Here is a 21,083-nt window from a genome sequence, read left to right as displayed (position 1 = left end):
GTTAATTTATCTAATGGTTTTTTTTATTTTTATTTAATTGTCAGGCATTTCCTAATTTTCATTGCCAATCTTAAATCAACTGTAACCATTTGTTTTGGTTCAATTTGGAATTTCAACAACCATTGCAGAGCCCGGGGGATCAGAGTAAGCGCTCCAGCTTGGCCCCACCCTGATCCAATAGACTTAATTTAAAAGAAAATAAGTTATTAAATTAACAAGCAAAGTTTAATCACTTTTGTCCGTAAAGTCAACTAAGCACTTATTACAATGTATAAAAAAATCACTTTTGTAAATACAATTGAATGTAGACCAAAAAGAGAGATTGAGTCTTTGACCCAAATGCTTTTACTTAAAAACCATTTCTCAAAAAAAAATTTAAAAAAAAAAATTATTATTCTGTCCTTATTTACTCATCCTCATGGTGTTCCAAACCCAAATGAATTCATCAGGAGAAATTTAACCAAATGCTGCTGTTTCCCGTACAAATATTTCCAGTCACTGTGAGGCTCCAAAAAAATGAATTATGCGTTTTTTGGAGCTCTGCAGTTTCCCTATTCATATTATTTCATGGTCTATATTAATAAAAAAAGAGTTGTTAAAAATTGAGGATGAGTAAACATTGACAGAATGTTCACTTCAGGTTGTCCTTCATGCTCTGTGTGTTCATGCGTCCTCTGTCTCTCTGCATGCATCATCGGCTGTGTTTCGTGTGCTGCGTTGTGTGTTGCAGCCGTTCCCGTGCATGACATTAAACGCTTGGCATGGAACAGTTCAGGACATTGTTCAGAGTTAGAGCGTGCTCAGTCTGGCCCCTGTGCCACTGCCCATGGGCTCGGCAGTGTCATGGCAAGCGCGTCCGCAGCTCAGTGTAAGTGTGTGGGGTAAAACAGGACACACATATACACAGTGCTTTATGTTAATAGAAGTAAATACAGTAGTGACGTCATGTCAGATGAAACAGTGGGCAGCTTGCGTTGATTAAGTTTGTGACTTGTTGGGAGATTTATTTTTTTGTTATAGAGGACATTAATATAATTGCATACGCAAACACAGTCACACCATTGAAGTGAAGCAGTCAGTCAAGTCTACATTATTTTGAAGAAAAGTGCATGTTTTACTATAGCTTTTAGACCTAGGGTGCCGCCATTTTTGAAAATCAATGTGTCTGACGTCACGCAGTTGGTTCCATTCCCTCAGCTGAGCAGATATAGTGGACGTAATGGACTGAGCACGGAGATGGCAAAGTCTAGTTTAACTCAATGCGTGACGATTTGGACGTACATCTTAGAGCTGGTGCAAATACAAGCATCAAAGTTGTGTCTAATATATGAAAATATTTAAACTTTTTCTGTTTTTTCTTTTTTTTTTTTTTTTTTTTTTTTTGATGCGCTCTGGTCAACTCTCTCACGCTGGTGCATCACTGCCTGACAAGGGGATTTACATTCAGACTAATGCAATGATTAAAGCTCATCTTTCTTCACATCTCTGTTGATTGTCAACACATGTTCTGTTTTTAAATTGATCAGCTTGATCTCTCAACATGTATTAAGGACATAATAAACTGCCGTGTGAAAAAACACAATGATCTTGGTTTGGTTTAAAGACAAAAAGAGGCGAGGGGCTGTAGTACTGAAAGTACCCGCCCTTAATTACGTCAGTACCAGACCCTGTTGAAAACATTGTTGAAACCCAGGAAGGCAGTCAGGCAGCGTAATACAGAGAGTGGACCAAAGTGCATCAAATGATCAGTAATCAAAAGAGAAAAAAAAAACAGAATAAATATATTTTTATATATAAGACACACATCTGATGCTTGTATTTGCACCAGCTCCACCTCCACAACTTCACGCATTGAGTTAAATTAGGCTTTCCAATCTCCATGTTCAGTCTATTATTTCCACTGTAACTGTTTAGTTGAGGGTATGGAACCAACCCCCTGACATCAGACACAGTGATATTTCAAGATGGCGGCACTCTAGGTCTAAAAACTATAGTGAAGCAAGCGGTTTCTTCAATGATGTGTACATTAATCGAGTTTAATATATTTTCATTAAAGTGGAAATCAATTTCCAAAATAACATAAACTTAACTGAGTGCTTCACTTCCCCTTTAAGGCCGAATTACATTTTTGCAACATCTTCTAGTATAAGCATTTAAATTGATTATTTTTTGTGCCAAAATTCACACATTTTTAACATCTGTGGAAAAATCAGTTTGAGAACCTGACTGTTAATGTTATTTTAAAATTTTAAACTGGTGTTGATTTCTCTAGTACAGTACAGTGTTGTTATTTTGTAACCTTCAAATCATACAAAATGTAGGTCATCAACTAATGTTTTAAGATTTATGTGAGAATAAATAAAAAAGGTTTACAGTATGGTTTACTGTGGCTAGAACAGAGTTGCATAATAATATCTAGCTTAATAAAAAGTCAGTTATACAAAGCAGAGGAAGGAAACATAAGGCTGTTTGTTTGTTTACACAGAGTGCTCAGCATAATTGAGTTTACCTTATTTCGCTAAATGAATATTTTTATTAATTTATCAGTAAATATAGGTCATATATTTTGGTGCATTTAAACTAAAGAGATTTATTAAATAGATATATTTATTAAAATATTATTTTAGTCACCCAACATCTTTAGAAATAGAAATATAGAATTTAGATTTCTATTACATTTAAATTCATGCAAAATATTGGAGAAAAAAAAAATTATAAACTACAAAATTCGAGCTAAATTTTTAATTTTTTTTTAATTTTTTTTGTTTTTCTTGAAAATTTTAAATAATATTTTTCCTCAACATATCCATTTGGATGTACTAATTTTGGACCATTATAATAAGTTATTTTGTCAGATTAGCTCCAGATTTGGCTTCAGTACTGACTAATCAACTGTTTATGTACAAATATAATATTGTAAAGCATCTTATAGAAAATACTAATTTAAATGAGAGATTTGTGAGGGGTGTACTCATATGCTGAGAACTGTAAAAACTTTTTACATTAAATAAAAGTCTACAAACTAAATGCTAGGCAGGTATTAGGCTATTATTTAAAGATTTGGATCAGTCCGTTATTAGAATGTTCTTTTTGATTTATAGTTTTGTGTGTAATATCAGAAAATAAACAGCTTTTTTTTAAACACATGAATTTAAACCCCATTCACATGTTTATACTAGTTTATACTAGCCAGATGAATACTGCATTGTATTAAAAGTAAATAAATAAAAAATAATAGTGTTGCTATATATACAGTTGAAGTCAGAATTATTAGCATTTTTTTTTTTTGCCTTTTTTAAAATATTTCCCAAATTATGTTTAAATGAGCAAAGAAATTTTCACAGTATATCTGATAATATTTTTTTCTTCTGGAGTAAGTCTTATTTCTTATATAAAACTAAGTCTTATTAGTTTTATTTCGACTAGAATATAAGTTTTAAATTGTTTAAACATCATTTTACAGACAAAATTACTATTTATTAGGTTTTTTTTGATAGTCTAGAGAACAAACCATCATTATACAATAACTTGCCCAATTACCCTAACCTGCCTAGTTAACCTAATAAACCTAGTTAAGCCTTTAAATGTCACTTTAAGCTGTATAGAAGTGTCTTGAAAAATATCTAGTCAAATATTATTTACTGTCATCATGGCAAAGATAAATCAGTTATTAGAGATGAGTTATTAAAACTATTATGTTTAGAAATGTTGAAATAGTCTCTTTGTTAAACAGAAATTGTGGGAAAAAATAAACGGGGGCTAAAATTTAGGGGGGGCTAATAATTCTGATTGTTTGGCAATACTGCTCTTAAAAATAATTCAAAAGTAAATGTATTAGAAGGTCTGGTTTATCATGTAGTATTTATAGTAATAAAGAAATGGGATGAATGCACAAAATCCCACCAGCCAATTAGACACAAGCTTTTGAGTTATGACTAAAATTGATGTTCATAGTGATGCTGGTTTCTGAACATTTTTGCACATTTCATTTGAACTCAAATGTGCTTTTTCCACAGACTGACAAATTTGTGTCAACAATTATGCACATTTATTACTTCACTTTGTTGTCAGCAGCCCTTATTTGACATTCTTACAGGTTCTGCTGTGTTGTAAATGTGTGCTCTATTTTACTTATTAACTTTTCATTGTTCTTTTGTCATCATTTTATTTCCTCTCCCTCCATCACCCCTCCGTCTTTCACCTATTTTGATCAAATAGCTCGTAAGCAGGAGATTATCAAGATAACAGAGCAGTTGATCGAGGCCGTCAACAATGGAGACTTTGAGGCATATACGTAAGTACTGTTTGTAACCAAGATACAATGAAACTTACAGATCATTTTACAAGTGTAAAAGGTTTGAATTGGATTTTTGTAAGTTGATCTGAGAGACAAGAAAAGAGATAAGAAATAAGAAAAGATCACAGTATTGGGCTTCATAAAGTTAAGTTTTCATAAAATAACAACTACAACACCGTGTTAAGGTTTTAAAATCTTACTTAACCAAGTTACATTCATGTGCATAACCTTTAACTTTGCATTTACCAACTGGCAAGGGGTCATTTTAGTCTTTTTCCACATGTATTTGGACCACAGCAGGATAAGTTCAGTCCACAATCAATCTGTGGTATTAACTGTAAACACATTCTTATGACCTGCAGAAGAATCTGTGACCCTGGTCTGACCTCTTTTGAGCCTGAAGCTCTGGGCAACCTGGTGGAGGGAATGGACTTCCACAAGTTTTACTTTGAGCACTGTGAGTCACATACCTGACATAAACACTTATAAACGCTACATCTATTGGCCATGTTTAGAGTCTGTGTTGATGTTCACCCATGTGTTTGTCAATTACAGTGTTGAGTAAGAACAACAAGCCTGTGCACACCACTATCCTCAATCCTCATGTTCATCTGATTGGAGAGGACGCTGCGTGCATTGCGTATATCCGGCTCACGCAGTACATTGATGGCCAGGGTCGCCCGCGGAGCTGCCAGTCCGAGGAGACGCGTGTGTGGCACCGCCGAGATAGCAAGTGGCTCAACGTCCACTTCCACTGCTCAGGGGCACCAGCTGCCCCATTACAGTGAACCGCACAGGACAGGTAAAAACATGACATAGACATTCTTATATTTAGAATTCACAGCCTTAAACTAACAATTAGTTTTTTTTGGAAATAGGCTCATTTTAAAACTCTACTAGAGTTAGAGTTGAGTTTTCAGTTGACCATTTTTTTTATCCATTCAGCCGATCTCAGAGTTTGGCGGGAGAACTTTTAGATTAGTTTAGCTTAAATCAACAAATCAGATTAGATCATTAGCATCTTTTTTAAAAAAAAAAAAAAAAAGAAGAGTTACCATAATTTTTCTTTCATATATTTCCTTTGACAAGCAACTATTTCATTCTGGTGTAATAATCAAGAAACTTTGCTGCTGTATCACGGCTGTAGCTGGCAAAATGATCACACAGATTCTAACTGGTTGTGAACATGCACGCCAAAAAAACATGCTCTGCTCAAGCACTGCTCACGTGTTGTGAAAAGTCGATAAAACTAAATAATAAGTTTAAATAACATGATGATGAACTTATTTTAACTAAGCATGCCCTCTGATAGATTTTTTAGTTTAAAGTAGAATAGAGAGATGACGAGTCAGGGAGGTAAGACTTATTAAACTTAATTCTCGGTCAGCAGAGTCAGGTCCCAGACAACAGAATTCTATAAAACATATCTTTTTGTGTTCTCTGCAATAGTCATGAAATGAATATATATGCAAAAAAATTTGTATTACTTTTTATAATAATTATTATTTTTCTAATAATATATAATAAAAATAATAATGTATAATAATCATACTTGGCGACGCAGTGGCGCAGTAGGTAGTGCTGTCACCTCACAGCAAGAAGGTCACTGGTTCGAGCCTCAGCTCAGTTGACGTTTCTGTGTGGAGTTTGCATGTTCTCCCTGCAAATGTTCTTTCCTTCGGGTGCTCCGGTTTCCCCCACAGTCCAAATACACACGGTACAGGTGAATTGGGTAGGTTAAATTGTCTGTAGTGTATGAGTGTGTGTGTGGATGTTTCCCAGAGATGGGTTGCGGCCGGAAGGGCATCCGCTGCATAAAAACTTGCTGGATGAGTTGGTGGGTCAATCCACTGTGGTGACCCTGGATTAATTGACTAAGCCGACAAGAAAATGAATGAATGAATAATCATACTTTCATTTATAATATTCAGTATAGTTATTTACATAAGAGTAAGAAATGGGGGTTGAAGGAGGCCCGCGCCCCAGTAAAGCTTTATGTCTACATGTACCAACACCCCTGGCAAAACAGCAACATTTTTATTACAGCAGAATTGAGAATGTGGTTCTCAGCCACATCAACTTAGAAAATAGCAACTTTTTATTTTCTCAATGCGTTCATGGTGTACATAACAAATTGGCTAGAGAGCGTTTGTGCATTGTGCCTTAAACATCACATAGCTTTATTAGCAGAATAAATAAAAGGTAACACTTTCTTTTGATGCTCCATTTATGTATTACTAGACTGTCTGCTTAATGTCTGCTGATCCTGCTCCTTCAACAGACATTTAACTGACAGTAAGAAACTTTGCAAGTACATGTCAACTTACACTAACCCTAACTCCAACTTAACAGTCTACTTTTAATCTAATGAGATTTAGTTGGCATGTAGATGCCGTGTAACTTAAATTCAACAAATAGACCATCAAGATAAAGTGTGACCAAAGAAAACTTCTGTTTTCCAATAGAAAGTGCCAGATTAAGGCACTTAATCTGTTTGTATTGCATTTGTCTTATTAAATTGATCGTTCACCAAAAAAGGAAAATTTATTCACTATTTACTCACCTTCAAATAGTTCCAAAACTTCAGGAGTTTCTTTCTGTTGAACACAAAAGAAGATATTTTGATGAAAGCTGAAAACCACTGACATCCACAGTAGGAAATCACAGTCAATGGTTACAGGTTTCCAACTTTCTTCACAAAACTTATTTTATTTTTAAGAGAATAAAGAACGTTAAACAGGCTTGGAACAAGCGAAGGATGAGTAAATGATTAAACAATTTTTGGGTGAACTATTCCTTTAAAGCCTGGTGATGTCCATTCAGAGAGTCCTTTCTGCTTTGTTTCTTCAAGCTTGCCTGGATTCTCGAGATAATGGGAATGTTTCTTCTTTGTGGCTGGACGGGCACGTGAAGGCCAGCTGGATGACAGCTCTTAAAGTTACAGACACACCAGTGAGGAACTCTGACAACATCCAGTTCAACTGTCAACACCACCTATCCTGTCCAATCTTTGACCAACGGGAGCTGGCCGCGGCTGTGGCCCTGCCGAAGGGACGGTGCATGTATCTGACGCCCACATGGCGGTGCTGTTTTGTCCTTTTCCCACGGAACCATCTTTTTTTGCCCGTTAAAGATGTTCAGAAGGTGTTGTAAGTACTGATCTATGAATTCATAAATATAATGTATATTGTAAAAGTCACTAGCTGAACCAGAAGCTACAATCAAGTTTGAAAAACATTTATGTAAGTAAACCGGGGTGGGTGGGGGCTCAACGTAAAATGGAATAGCGCCCAAAAACTGCTGAAGTTTACAGGTTAGTCATCACAGTCCTTCTTGTAGACTTTGCCGATTTTTGGACACAAAACTATATGATTAATAACTCTAGGGAAGGTGTTGTCTAATCCGAGAGCGAGGCTTTGGAAATGTTCAGTTGTTCTTCATATCAGAAAAAAAAAGAACCAAAGTGTAGTTTTTAGTCTTTTTAAGGAGTGTTTCTGTTTGGTGTTGGCTTTTTAAGTAAACCCGGGTCTGAGAGACGTTTTGTGTGGCCCAGGTTTTTAGTAATCTCTTGTGTTAACGTGGAACTCTTCATTTTTCCTTTTTTTGTCTTGGACTGACGTAACACAAGTATTTTGTGTTCAGTTTGAATTTTTAGAACTATTTTATTTTTAAGTTAATCGAATTAAACATGTAATAAAGATATACAGAGATATTTAAAGGATATATAAATCCAGGTTAAGGGAGAGGTGTTGTTCCTGACCCCCCACACACTCTCTGTGTGTTTGTGTGGGTATGCGTGTGATGGGATCTTTTAGAAATCCAATCCCCCTGTGTCGATTGAATATGACGAAAGCCAAAGTGAAGAGCAGAGAACACCGACCAGTAGATCCGTCCTTAGTGTTTTGTTAGCGTCTCACACACACACACACGCACACAGGCAGGACGCACTATGATAGTCAGACATAAAGTAAATCTTCAGATCTGAACTAGTCATTTTTACAATGAAAATAGCTTTAGTAGTTTCAGTATGTTGTGATTAAGTCTCCTTTTAAACGTCGCCATCTTTTCTCACACACACACACACATCTGCACTGTACAAGTACTGAGTTGTTTTATTAATGTTGGACGTGTGTGTCTAACTCACCCTGTCGTCAGTGTTGTCGTAGTCGTGGTTCATGTCGATGACGAGGGTGTACGTGTAAATACATGTCGTTCGGTTCATCCAATCACAAGGAGCGGGCGGGGCACGTCAAACAGTTGCGTTGTTTTAATGTTTGTATGATTCAAATCAACAGCGGTTCGTTTCATTTCACCACAAACTCTATTACAGGTTTTACGGCACTGACTATTTAAACTTTTAACGTTAGCGTTAATTGGAGGGTTTGATTTTCGAGTTGGTCTTTAGTTCTGCACGAATGCTTTTCATCACTGCTATGGTGTTGTCGTTAGATAGGGTTTAGTATAGATTCATTTGAGGCAATATATTATGTGTGGAAAAAAAGTTCACCCCGTCTCCTTGGAAACACATCAGTCTTTTTGTATCGGTCTGTAAATACATGTAGTGTTCGCACACCCTCAGTGTGTGCTGGGCTTCATAACATATCAGGACCTCCTTCACACGTGTGTGCGCGCGTTTATCACCTTAACCACAACGTCCTTTAAGTAAGTAGTGATGCCGTCAGATTATATGTGATGAAGTCCGTTCTTGTGTCTCGCGCTTATTTTTTTATTTCAATTTATTCCTTTTGTTTGTGCTATGGGGAACTGCTGCCTTGCCTGGCCAAACTAGACTTTGTTGTTTTGATTTTGAACCCATCTAAGAGTTCCTTTTTTTCTGTACATGGTCGACATCTTCAGCTCCATGAAAATGAAAAGGATTTAAGTGGCTATGAGGAGTCTTTTGTAGGTTTAGCGAAATTAAAACATTCAACCCCTGAAAGCTTGGTCTGAATCCTGGGCCAGACAGGCTGATGTATGATGAGTCTTCTGGCCCACCCGTCCAATGACAGGAGAAGTCAAACACATACTTTAACTAAGCTGGCGAATATGCATGTGTATTTTGGTAAATTGTTTTTTTTTCTTCTTCTTCTTCCACTGTCTGTGTTTACTTAATAAAAAAAGGGAAAAATTTTCTCATAGTATTTGCATCTCGACATGAAAGTCACTCCATTGGGAATTATAAGTGATGTACCATATTAAAAACAAACAAAAAAAGTAGAAAATAGTGAAAAAATATATCTATAAAACAAAAGCCTCTGCTTGGTATGCTCCCCTCATTCTAAGTAATTCTATTGCATTGTAATGGTATAATATTGGGCTTCGTATATACTCGGAGTTTAAACATGGATGCTGGATTTTTGCATGATCATACATTTAATAAAATCATGAAATGACAACTATCAAGTGTTTGTCTGAATGTTAGTAGGTCTTCATCATAGCTTTGTTATTCTTGAAAATTGATCTGGAAAGTATTTAATAAAAAGAGCATTTCTGCAGCTGATTCTGTGTGTTCTTGGTGCTGCTGTCAAGGTCAAATCAATATTTATTTATTAATCAATCGATTGATCTATCTATTTTTTTTATTTATCTATCTTTATCCATCCATCCTTTTATCCATCCATCCATCCATCCATCCATCTATTGATCAATATATCTATCTATCTATCTATCTATCTATCTATCTATCTATCTATCTATCTATCTATCTATCTATCTATCTATCTATCTATCTATCTATCTCTCTCTCTATCTCTCTCTCTCTCTCTCTCTCTCTCTCTCTCTCTCTATCTATCTATCTATCTATCTATCTATCTCTCTCTCTATCTCTCTATCTCTCTCTCTCTCTCTCTCTCTCTCTCTCTCTCTCTATCTATCTATCTATCTATCTTCTATCTATCTATCCATCTGTCATTTTATCCATCCATCCATCCATCGGACGTTCTGTCTGTCTGTCTATTTTGAATGATATACAAAATGAAAACTAAGACTAACCCTTTTTTGTCGTTTGGTTATTTTTGACAAAAAATATTGATTTTATTTATTGGAATGGTACAAAAAACACATTATTTATTACGGTCATAATTAAGTTTAAATTGTTCTGGAAAAAGTCATCCAATTTCTGTTGTTCTTGGTGTTTGATGAGATATCAGCCTCTAATTTAACTCTAATCTAACTTTAGTTTTGATTTTCTAAAAAAAATAAATAAATAAATAAATAAAATTGAATAGTATTTTTGTGCTTTTTCCAAGCAATAAACTTTTATAACGTTTGCAATTTACCTTGTGAAAAAGAAAAATAAGGTGGCATGGTGGAGCAGTGGATTGAGCTGTCGCCTCGCAACAAGAAAGGTCACTGGTTCGAGCCTTGGCTGGGTCAGTTGGCGTTTCTGTGTGGAGTTTGCATGTTCTCCCTGTGTTTGCATTGGTTTCCTCCGGGTGCTCTGGTTTCCCTCACACTCCAAAGACATGCGCTATTGGTGAATTGGGTAAGCTAAATTGTCCGTAGTGTATGGGTTGTGGGCTGGAAGGGTGTCCGCTATGTAAACGATATGTTGGATAAGTCGGTGGTTCATTCTGCTGTGGCGACCCCTGACTAGAAAAGGGACTAAGCCAAAGAGAAAATGAATGAATGAAAAGGAAAATCAACGTTTATCATCAAGTGCCTTTAGAACAGTAGAACTGTTAAAACTTAGAGGTAAATATTAACTGGTGAAATCAAATGATGTGTTCCAAAGTCTTCTTTTCATTTTTTAAACTTGTAAAACTGAAGCTGAAACATAAAAATGAATGAACAAAAAAAGAAGATCAGACAGAGATCATGGTTATCATGTTATGCTACAGAGACAACGGTGGATTCAGCTTAAGCATAATAAATGTAGCCTACAGCAGAAGAAACAAAGTCAGAAGACCAAGTAAAGTGAGATTTAATATCGATTTGGAAAAGTGAATTCTGATGCCAATGTTGGACAGGTAAGCAATTTATATTGCAAAGCTAAAAGAAATCTCTTATTTCAGATGTAATTTACATTACATAAAGCCTCTGCTTATTTTAATCAACTGTAGAAAAGATGTGTCAATGCCGTTCTGAAGGTCTATAGGATTCATTCATAAATATTCTTAGCAAATCTATTAACAGACATACTCTTAACATAAATGACCTGATAACGAAATGATAAATTAACGTAACCCTGAGACATTTCGTAAATAGCCAACTTCTTGCACATACAGTTGCAATCAGAATTATTAGTCCCCCCTGTTGTTATTTTTTTCCCACAATTTCTGTTTAACAGAGAAAATATTTTTTTTCAACATTTCCAAACAAGTTTTAAAACTCATTTCTAATAACCTTTGCTGTGGTAACTAGGTTACTTAGATTAACTAGGCAGGTTAAGATAATTAGGCAAGTTATTGTGTAATGAAGGTTTGTTCTGTAGATTATCTGAAAAAATATAGCTTATAGGGGCTAATAATTTTGACTGTAAAATGTCTACAAAAAATTTAAAACTGCTTTTATTCTAGCCGAAATAAAACAATTAAGACTTTCTCCAGAAGAAAAAATATTATCAGACATACTGTGAAAATTTCATTGCTCTGTTGAACATGGGAAATAAAAAAATATTTGATTTGATAAGGGTTAAGGGTTTAATAATTCTGATTGCAACTGTAGGAAGTTGGAAGTAGTGTAAGAGGCCTGCCACCACTGCTGGAAAAAATACTAGAGGCAACACTGATAGCAATTACATGACCTGGGTAACTATTTTTTTTTTTTTTTTACCTAAACTAATCCATGTAGTTTACATCATATAACACAATACCATAAAACAAAATGCAATGGCTTACTTTTAATTTTCAGTGTTTGAGGCGTGACAATAATAACACCTCATGTAGCAGTTTTTGCAAATGTATTTTTTTTTTTTTTTGGCATTCTTCAAACTAATTTATTTACAGTTGTTGCCTGTTTTATGGAAGTTTCTCTCTCTCTCTCTCTCTCTCTCTCTCTCTCTCTCTCTCTATATATATATATATATATATATATATATATATATATATATATATATATATATGCTCAGAAAAGGTCCTACCCCCCAAAGTAATACTTTATTACAAGCAATATTTGCCGCATCAATAGCGTGGCTCTGCTATCACATGCATAGGCATTTTGGAGTTCACACCATTTATTTTCCTTCCTCTCCCCTACAGCACACACTGTACTGTCTGCAGCGGAGGCTCCCAGCGGACCTGAGCAAGTCTTATTTAAGGGCTTTGTTTCCTGCAGTCGGGCCCAAAAGCTCTCCAGCTCTCTGCTTTCTCTGGGCAGTGATTAATCAAACTCTCTCTACTCTTCCTCTCATCTGATAAAGCAGACTGCAGGAACAGAGATAAGATACTCGCCCCCGCCAGTTCACCTTACTTTACACTTAGATGAAGAGAGAAGCCAGATGCTGCTGTGTGTGTTTGTCCATTCTCTGCTTTTATTTCCCAGTATGTGTGTATTTCAGTTCAACACCAGACACATCTTGGGATCACATTACTGTGAAATATATATATATTTTTGTACCCAACTGTTGCTTCACACACAATGCACATTCACTCATAAGTACAGATCTGCAGCATACAAAACAAAGATGAAGTTTTCTAGGTGCACTTTAGTTTGGCACAAATAAAAACATTCGCTTTGGATCTGCGCTATTTACGCACAATAGTTTTCAAAGGTTTGTGGTCAGTAAGATTTTGGCTTTCCAGCAAAAACACATTCAAAGAATTGTTCAGCCAAAAATGTTAAATTCTGTCATCATTTACTCACTTGTTCCAAGCTTGTTTGAGTTTATTGGACACAAAAGAAGATATTTTGAACAATGCAAGAAACCTGTAACCATTCACTTCAATAGTATTTTGTTTTTCCTACTATGGAAGTCATCGCTTTTTAGGCTTTCTTCCACAGAAAAAAAAGAAGCTCTCAAAAGTTTGGAATGGGCACGGGAGGATGACTGTTTTCAAGGTATACCGCGGTTTGGAAAAGTTAAGGTTTTTAAACAGCCAACATTTTCTGTAATACCATTCCTAAGGTATATGCAAGATTTTTTTTTATTTACATTTTTTTTTTTTTAGTTTATTAGGACAACAGTATCTCCAGCAGAAACAAAAATATCCAAAGATGCTGTTTTAAATTGTAAAGAAATCTGTGTTTTTAAAACAAATGAAGACAGCACAAGTCTATTAATCTTTTGAATTATTCAGTCTGACATGTTTACTGCTCCAACATATTGTAGATCTTTCAAAAAAAATAGAATGAATTGTTTTACAAAGATGAAAAAAGTTTTTGTTTTACCCAAACATTTAAAAGGAATATATTTTAGAGCGGTAAGCACAGTGGGGTGTTACCGTGTTATTTTTATCCAAGTTTATCAGATCATCAGAATCTTTTACCGGCCCGTGCCTAGCTTGGAACCACTTTTAAATTGAGAGTAAATTTGCACGATTCCTTTAATATTCTTATCCTTAAACCATTTAAGCTATAGGTGAGTTTTTCACCAGGAGAACAGTAATAAGCGAAACCGTGGTCTTTAGCCAATCCTAACTTGCACATAAGTGGCTATCAGCACTTGAGAGTGCAAAAAACGTGGCCAATAGAGCTTAACGCGCGTAAGACCAATCTTGAACTTTCCAACTCCGAACTTCTAAACTTGTTGCACAAGCCTGTGTTTCTGGTCTGCCGCATTCACAATGCAAGTCTATAGGGGGAACAGTGCAGTGGGACCCTGGCTTTACTCTCAAAAGAGCAAGTAAATTGGGAACAAGCCAGTAAAACTAAAAACATGTTGGTGTGTTTTTTGCAGATCAATGTTTTGTATTGGAAAATTTTGTATTTGCATTGTGAATGCTTCACAATGATTGATCAAAGGTGTTGTCTTTAAATGTATTTTCTTCACTAACAGTGTGGAAAACTCTCTCGGCCACTGCATTAAATTGGGAAAACAACATGAACACCTTCACTACCTGATGATACATTGATTGAAGCCTTCTGTATGCCAGAAATTGTGCATTATTACTTTCAATCCACAGTCTGCAAATTGTCCAGAGCGCATTTACAGAAATTTGAAGCATGAGTGCAAATACACCAGCAGACACCTTTTACAACCAACACTGTAAAATAAAATGCTGGCTTCTAAACAAATCCTTCATGTTATCCCAAAACAAATAAACTTAATGTTTTACAATAATTTAAGTGAATATAAAACAATTAAGTTGTTTTAAAAAACCCTAAGAACTGTGCTGATTGAGCTAATTTTCAGGAAGTAGTTTAAGCAAATAGCAAAAATCATGTTTTGAGTGAGGATGGAGGATACACATTTTGTATTGTTCATCAAAGTGGTTCTTATGCTTGTCCTGGATGCTCCAATCTACAGTATTAAAATAAAAATAATTTTATTAAAATTTTTTGTAAAAAAATTTAATGAAAAAAAAATCTGACAAATCTTTAAAAAAAAATTTGATGTGTGTACTTGTCTGTGTATAAAGGGTAATGTAATCATTTAAGAGAAAATACAATGGCATAAAAGATTACTAATCCTTACTGACCTCTAACCTTTGAACAGTAGTGTAGCGAGTCAAAACCTTGACTTTTCACAGGATAGCTCACCCAAAACTGAACATGGTGTATTATTTACTCACACTTTACATGTCATAAACCTGTTTGAGGTTCTTTTTTTCTAATAAACACACGAAAATATATTTTGATAAATGTCAAAAACCTGTAATTATTCATTTAGTATTTGTTTTTACTACTATGGTAGTCAATGGTTACAACATTCCAACACAAAAGAAGATATTTTTTAAAAATGTTAGAACTCTAACAATTTACTACAACAGTAGGAAAAACAAACAACACAACACAAAAGATGTTGGAACTGTAACCATTGTCATCCATAGTAGAAAAAACAGAGTTCTAACTTAGATATACAAATATAGATATATCCTCTGTAATGTTATTTGTTTTTCATACTATGGTAGTCAATGGTTACAGAGTTCTAACATTATTTAAAATATCTTATTTTGTGTTGTGTTTGGTTTTCCTACTATTGTAGTCAATGGTTACAGAGTTCCAACATTTTTAATTAAATATCTTCTTTTTTGTTGTTGTTTTTTTCTACCATGGTAGTCAATGGTTACAAATACAACATAAAAGAAGATATTTTAAAAAAAATTTAAGAACTCTGTAACCAGTGACTAGGAAAAACAAACAACACAAAAGATTACATTAAAAAAAATCTTACAACTACTGTCAAACAGAGTTCTAACATTTTTTAAAATATCTTCATGTTGTGTTTGTTTTTCCTATTATGGTAGTAAATGGTTAAAACACAATACAAAAGAAGATATTTAAAAAAAAAATGCTAGAACTCTGTAACCAGTGACTACCATGATAGGAAAAACAGAGTTCTGACATTGTTTAATATCCTCTGTGTTGTTATTTGTTTTTTCTTATTATGGATGCCAATGGTTACAGAGTTCTAATATATTTTTTTTAAATATCATCTTTTGTTTTATTTGTTTTTCCTACTATTGTAAATTATGGTTACAGAGTTTTAACATTTTGAAAAAATATCTTCATGTGTTGTTTGTTTTTCCTACTATGGTAGTCAATGGTTACAGAGCTCTAACATTTTTTTAAATATCTTTCTTTTGTGTCCAACAGAAAAAGGAAACTCTTAAGGTTTATAACTTCTTTAGGGTGAGTAAATAGGTAAATATTAATTTTTGGGTGAACTATACCATTAATAAAGAAACTTTTGCCTGGTTCATTTAATACAAAAATCTAATAAATAAAACAAAGTGTGCTATGCCACATGTATGATCTTATACTCCTTATAGCTTCTTGGACTGCACAATGTTTGTCGACTTCAATCGAAAATCACTTCAACAGCAAATGTTTTGGAAAAGGCAGCAAGATGGCTGACAATAATGAGACATTTAAATAGTTCCCTGCTTGGCAGAGTTAAAGATTTTTTTGAGAATAGAATTTAAATAATCCTCTCAAGTCCCTCGCTTTCAAGGGTATTTCCACAAAATGTCCTCAATCTCCTAGAGGTTCAGTGCGACGCTCTCTTTCTCTTCCTAGAAGACTATATTTGCATTTAAAACAGCCGTTTCATAATGGACTCTGGAAGTCTTTTTAATGAGGTCGTTCCCATTTCCATATCCGTGTTTTCATGAACATCGGCTGAGAAGCTTCTCGTCTGACTCGGAGGGCTTCGTTCAGACTGTGACAGCACCATCGGGCCGTCTGTTGGGTCAGAGGCCGTGTGGATTATTGGAGGGCGAGCCGGTCGGTCCTCTTTTGGCACCTGCCACACACGGGCCCCGAGTTCTCCTGTGAGGAGCAGCGTGGTACTGCCGTGCGTCTCCTGCTACTGTTGGTGTTTCTCAGCTCCAACTGGCATTGTGCAGTTCATCTCTGAGCCAGATGGGCAGAGGTTGACCCAGACGTTTCAGCATTCTGAGTAACTCCACGTTCTGCTCACGGTAATACTCGGACAGAAATGCCCTGGACTGTGAGTTAGGACACAAAATAAATAAATAATGATAGTTAGATGCACATATACAATTCTAAGTCATGCTTTTGAAAATAATAGTTTCAGTTATCTCAGTTCTGAGTCAAAATTATGCAGAAAATGAAATAAGGATGCCATAATTCTAATATATAAAGTTGACATTATGAGAGTAAAGATACTTAGGTTAAAAAAACATCATTCTGCATATGTTTTGACTTCAAAGTCAAAAGGAAAAAAAGAAAAATGATAAAAAAGAATAAGATGGTGAAAAAATAAATTTAAATAAAAATAGATGGTAAAAAAGTTTTTTTTTAATAAAAATAAGATGGTAAAAATAAATGTGACCTAAATAAAAATAAGATGGTAAAAAGTAGAAAAAAGTGACTTAAAATAAAAATAAGTTGGTAAAAATAAATGTGACCTAAAAAAAAAATAAGATGGTAAAAAGGCTGAGACAAGTAATAATTTAGATATAAACAGTACATTCAAAACTTAAGAAATAGAAAGTCAGAACTGTAGAAGAAAAATATATAAAATTAAGAACTAAAACGTCAAAATGTTAAAAATTTAAATTATGAGACAAAAAGATTCAAAATAAGCTGAAGTTAAAACCTCGGGTAAGTTTAATAATTAATATTTTTTAGAGGTTAAGATCAATTAAAATGAAACATTTTATGATGATTAAAATATTTTAAAAAAAGGTAAAAGGTTACAATTCTAATTCAAAATAAAATCCAGCAAAAAGTTTAAGGTAAGCCAAAAATATGACAAAAACATTTTAAATTAATGGCAAACAAATAAAAATAAAAAGTTATACATCAAATTGTTTCATTTAGACAGGTCAAAAAGAAATAACAAAAGATGAAATGTGGATACCAACAACATGTTTTACATTTTGTACAATTATTATCGCAATTTCAACCATTTTACCAAAAACAAGAAAAAAAACAAAAAAAGTTTCTGAGGATTTATCTTTTCTCTAAAGTGTCAGAGACAGCTATTATTCAATTATATTGAAAAAGCGTATAAATAAATACAATTAAAAATTAAAAAAAAAAATTCTAATCACTCAGGAAAAACTTGTTTTAGTGTTTATTAGACTGGTCATGATGTGACCTAATGCTGCAACTAACTGATCAGTGAACAGTTTTAACTGCACTTTAATCTATTTTTCTCTATTCTCACTTGATTTCAAACATTCAACATAGAGATTAAAACAGCTTTCTCAAATGTGCAATCAATTACAGAGAGGAAAAGATTACTCAAATTTCACTTGCTATATCTGAAATGCTATTCATATCTGGAGATCTGATGCTGAGAAGTGAGATGTACCTCAAGGCTCATGTCGGGATATTTCCTTCCTTTGCTTTTTCCCAGACAGCGAGAGCGTCCTGCCTCTAGTTTCTGACACCAGAAACCTTTACTCTCATCAAACCTTTAAATAGAGAGCAGAGGTTACTTCTATAATAGTAATAATGCATTTTTTTAAGGAATAACATTTCTGCATTAAAAGAATAAAGTTGCATTCATGTAACAACATTATATAACAAAACAACAAGTGGTTGTAAAATAATTGCACACTGACTCTGAGGTCAAGATGTGATTGACTTTTTCTTCAGTAGAACATTAGCTTGATACTTCACTAATTGCTGCTAAAAGTCAGCTTGAGAGTCAAACAAACATGCACAGGGAAAACTAAATTACTGATAAGACCTTGAAGTAATATGAAGCAAAAAGATCAGTGTGTGAAAGAAACTTTTTACAGACTCACAATGTCTGATATACATCATTGTGTGACTGGAAGTTCTTCAGTCATCATAAGCATGTTCAGAACCATTTGCATGTTAAATAATGTTCATATTAATGAGGCTTCATAAGTCCTCATTGTATCATTACGAGCCATGTATATTTCATTGACTTTTACCTGTATACTGTGTGCTTTTTGACTCTCAAAATGACTCAAAAGAACAAACAAACATGAATTTACTTAATTGCTTAATGTTTTACTAAAGAAAAATACTAACTACATCCTGGATGAGTAAACTCAATGGTTAGGGAAATTACTTTCTTTGTGTTTATATTCTGTGTTTACTATGAGCAGTTTTTTTTATATTAACCCTTTAAGACAGGGGTCACCAATCTCGGTCCTGAAGAGGCCGGTGTCTCTGTAGGGTTTAGCTCCAACTTGCTTCAACACACCTGCCTGGGTGTTTCAAATATACCCAGTATCACCTTGATTAGCTTGTTCAGGTGTGTTTGATTAGGGTTGGAGCTAAAATCTGCAAGACACCGGCCCTCCAGGAATAAGTTTGGTTAACACTGCTTTAAGACCACATTTTTATTTTGAGGCTGTCCCTTTAAAAAAGGTTTGACAAAATCTCAAGCATCATTTTTTAGCAGATGCTACTTTGCTTGTTATTTTCTAACAAAATAAATGTAACATTTTAAGGGGATAGCTCACCCAAAAATGAAAATCTACTCACTATTTACTCTCCTTCAAACGATTCAGTTTCTTTTTTTTTTGTTGATCACTATTGGATCAAAATCCTATAAAAATCCAATGGAAAAAAAAGTGTGGATCAAAAAATTTACATCACGTTTAAAAGCACAATGCTCAAAAGCAAAAACTAAATGGCAAATAAGAAACACGTTGAGTGATGTCTGCTCCCCCTTCGTCTGATTGGCTAGAGGAGCAACTGTCAATCTCGACTAGTACACCAATGATGACGCTGAAACCCGCCTGTGATTTAAATAACTTTCAGAGACGCAAGCACAGAATGTGGGATCAAGAGTGAAAGACCGTAAAGCATACAAAACATTAGAAAAATTAGCTAAAAACTGAATTTGTTTGCAATTAGGAAAACTTTGAATTCATGTTTCAGTGTTGTGCAATGCAATTCTAAACGCATTTTCATTTTTTAATTACATGACCTGTTTCTTATTCTTCTGCATTTAGTTTTTGAGCGCTATGATTTCAAATGCAATGTCAATTATTTGATTTATGCTTATTGTATTTCAATCCGCGACCACAATACATTTGGGTGGATTTTGATCCCATAGAACACAAAGAAGATATTTTGAAGAATGCTGAAACCTGTAACCATCGACTTCCAAATAGGAAAAACATATACTATGGAAGTTCATGGTTACGGGTTTCTAACTTTCTTTAATACAGATAAATTTTTGTGTTTAATAGAAGAAAGAAACTCAAAGGTTTGAAACAAGTAAAGGGTAAGTAAACAATGACAAATATTCATTTTTGGGTGAACTTTCCCTTTAACAAGTTTTAGAAATCTACATTGAATAAAATAGACTTTACAAGCAGAACTATGCGTTTTGAACGATGAGTCTTATTATTTTTCGATCCGCTATACATTTGGCAGGATTTTGATTCCATGGAATACAAAAGAAAATATTTTAAAGAATGCTAAAAACCTTTAACCATTGACTTCCAAATAGGAGAAACAAATACTATGGAAGTCAATTGTTACGGGTTTCCAACTTTCTTCAAAACAGATTTATTTTGTTTTTCATAGAAGATAGAAACTCAAAGGTTTGAAACAAGAAAAGTAATCAATGACAGAATATTCATTTTTGGGTGAACTATCCCTTTAACAAGTGTAACTTCCACTTCTTTAAAAGTGGAAGTGTGAGTTTTGAGCTATGAGTTTACACCCCATTCACACGGGGCGTCAGCTTCAACGATTCCCATTCCCTTTGAATGGGTGATGTCAAGCGTTGCCGAACTGCATTATCGATCTGTCGGCGCCACTTTAGTGGCATTGCTCGCTGCAGAAGTTGGGACTTGCTCAACTTTTCAAGCGCCATCTGAAGCGTCAGTCAATCAGACCGCTGTATGCAAATACACCAGCTCAGACAGTAGACGATTGCGGACTAATTTCATTGGCTGACGCTGCTATGACGATCGTGTCAGCCTCAACTTCAGACACGCCCTCTGTCAAGCGTTGACGCTGAAGCCCCGTGTGAATGGGGCGTTATTATTTTTCTACCCATGACCGTGAAACATTTGGCAGGATTATATCCCTTAGGACCACAAAAGAAGATATTTTGAAGAATGCTGAAAACCTGTAACCACTGACATTCAAATAGAAAAAAACTAAAACTATGGAACTCAATAGTTAATTTCCAACCTTCTTCAAAATAGATTAATTTTGGTAACAGAGGAAAATGAAACAGTTTGTTTAATAGAAGAAAGAAACTCATAAATGTTTAAAA

At 34.5% G+C, this 21,083-nt stretch overlaps 2 protein-coding genes across 27 annotated transcripts in view; one reads left to right on the top strand and one right to left on the bottom strand.

The window, feature by feature from the left end:
• camk2g1 (calcium/calmodulin-dependent protein kinase (CaM kinase) II gamma 1) overlaps nucleotides 1-9,696 on the top strand; it is a 155,891-nt gene extending 146,195 nt beyond the window's left edge. For 15 of the 24 annotated variants that reach the window (XM_087275431.1, XM_087275425.1, XM_087275430.1 and 12 more), the window contains 4 exons: nucleotides 4,219-4,294; nucleotides 4,660-4,754; nucleotides 4,853-5,099; nucleotides 7,149-9,696. In XM_087275431.1, coding sequence (XP_087131557.1) covers nucleotides 4,219-4,294; nucleotides 4,660-4,754; nucleotides 4,853-5,085 — 404 coding nt within the window. In that variant the 3' untranslated portion in view covers nucleotides 5,086-5,099; nucleotides 7,149-9,696. 24 annotated transcript variants of the gene reach the window in all.
• A 6,387-nt stretch (nucleotides 9,697-16,083) lies between these two features.
• The window catches only part of ndst2b (N-deacetylase/N-sulfotransferase (heparan glucosaminyl) 2b), a 141,241-nt gene continuing 136,241 nt past the window's right edge, over nucleotides 16,084-21,083 (bottom strand). For all 3 annotated transcript variants that reach the window (XM_087276736.1, XM_087276734.1, XM_087276735.1), the window contains 2 exons: nucleotides 18,180-18,282; nucleotides 16,084-16,845 (listed from right to left, as the gene is read on the bottom strand). In XM_087276736.1, coding sequence (XP_087132862.1) covers nucleotides 16,720-16,845; nucleotides 18,180-18,282 — 229 coding nt within the window. In that variant the 3' untranslated portion in view covers nucleotides 16,084-16,719. The remainder of the gene's footprint in view (nucleotides 16,846-18,179; nucleotides 18,283-21,083) is intronic.

This window comes from Danio rerio, chromosome 12 (genome assembly GCF_052040795.2).
Source record: "Danio rerio strain M-AB ecotype USA chromosome 12, GRCz13ab, whole genome shotgun sequence".
In the NCBI taxonomy this organism is placed as follows: Eukaryota; Metazoa; Chordata; class Actinopteri; order Cypriniformes; family Danionidae; genus Danio; species Danio rerio.
This window is presented reverse-complemented; position numbering and strand designations above follow the sequence as displayed.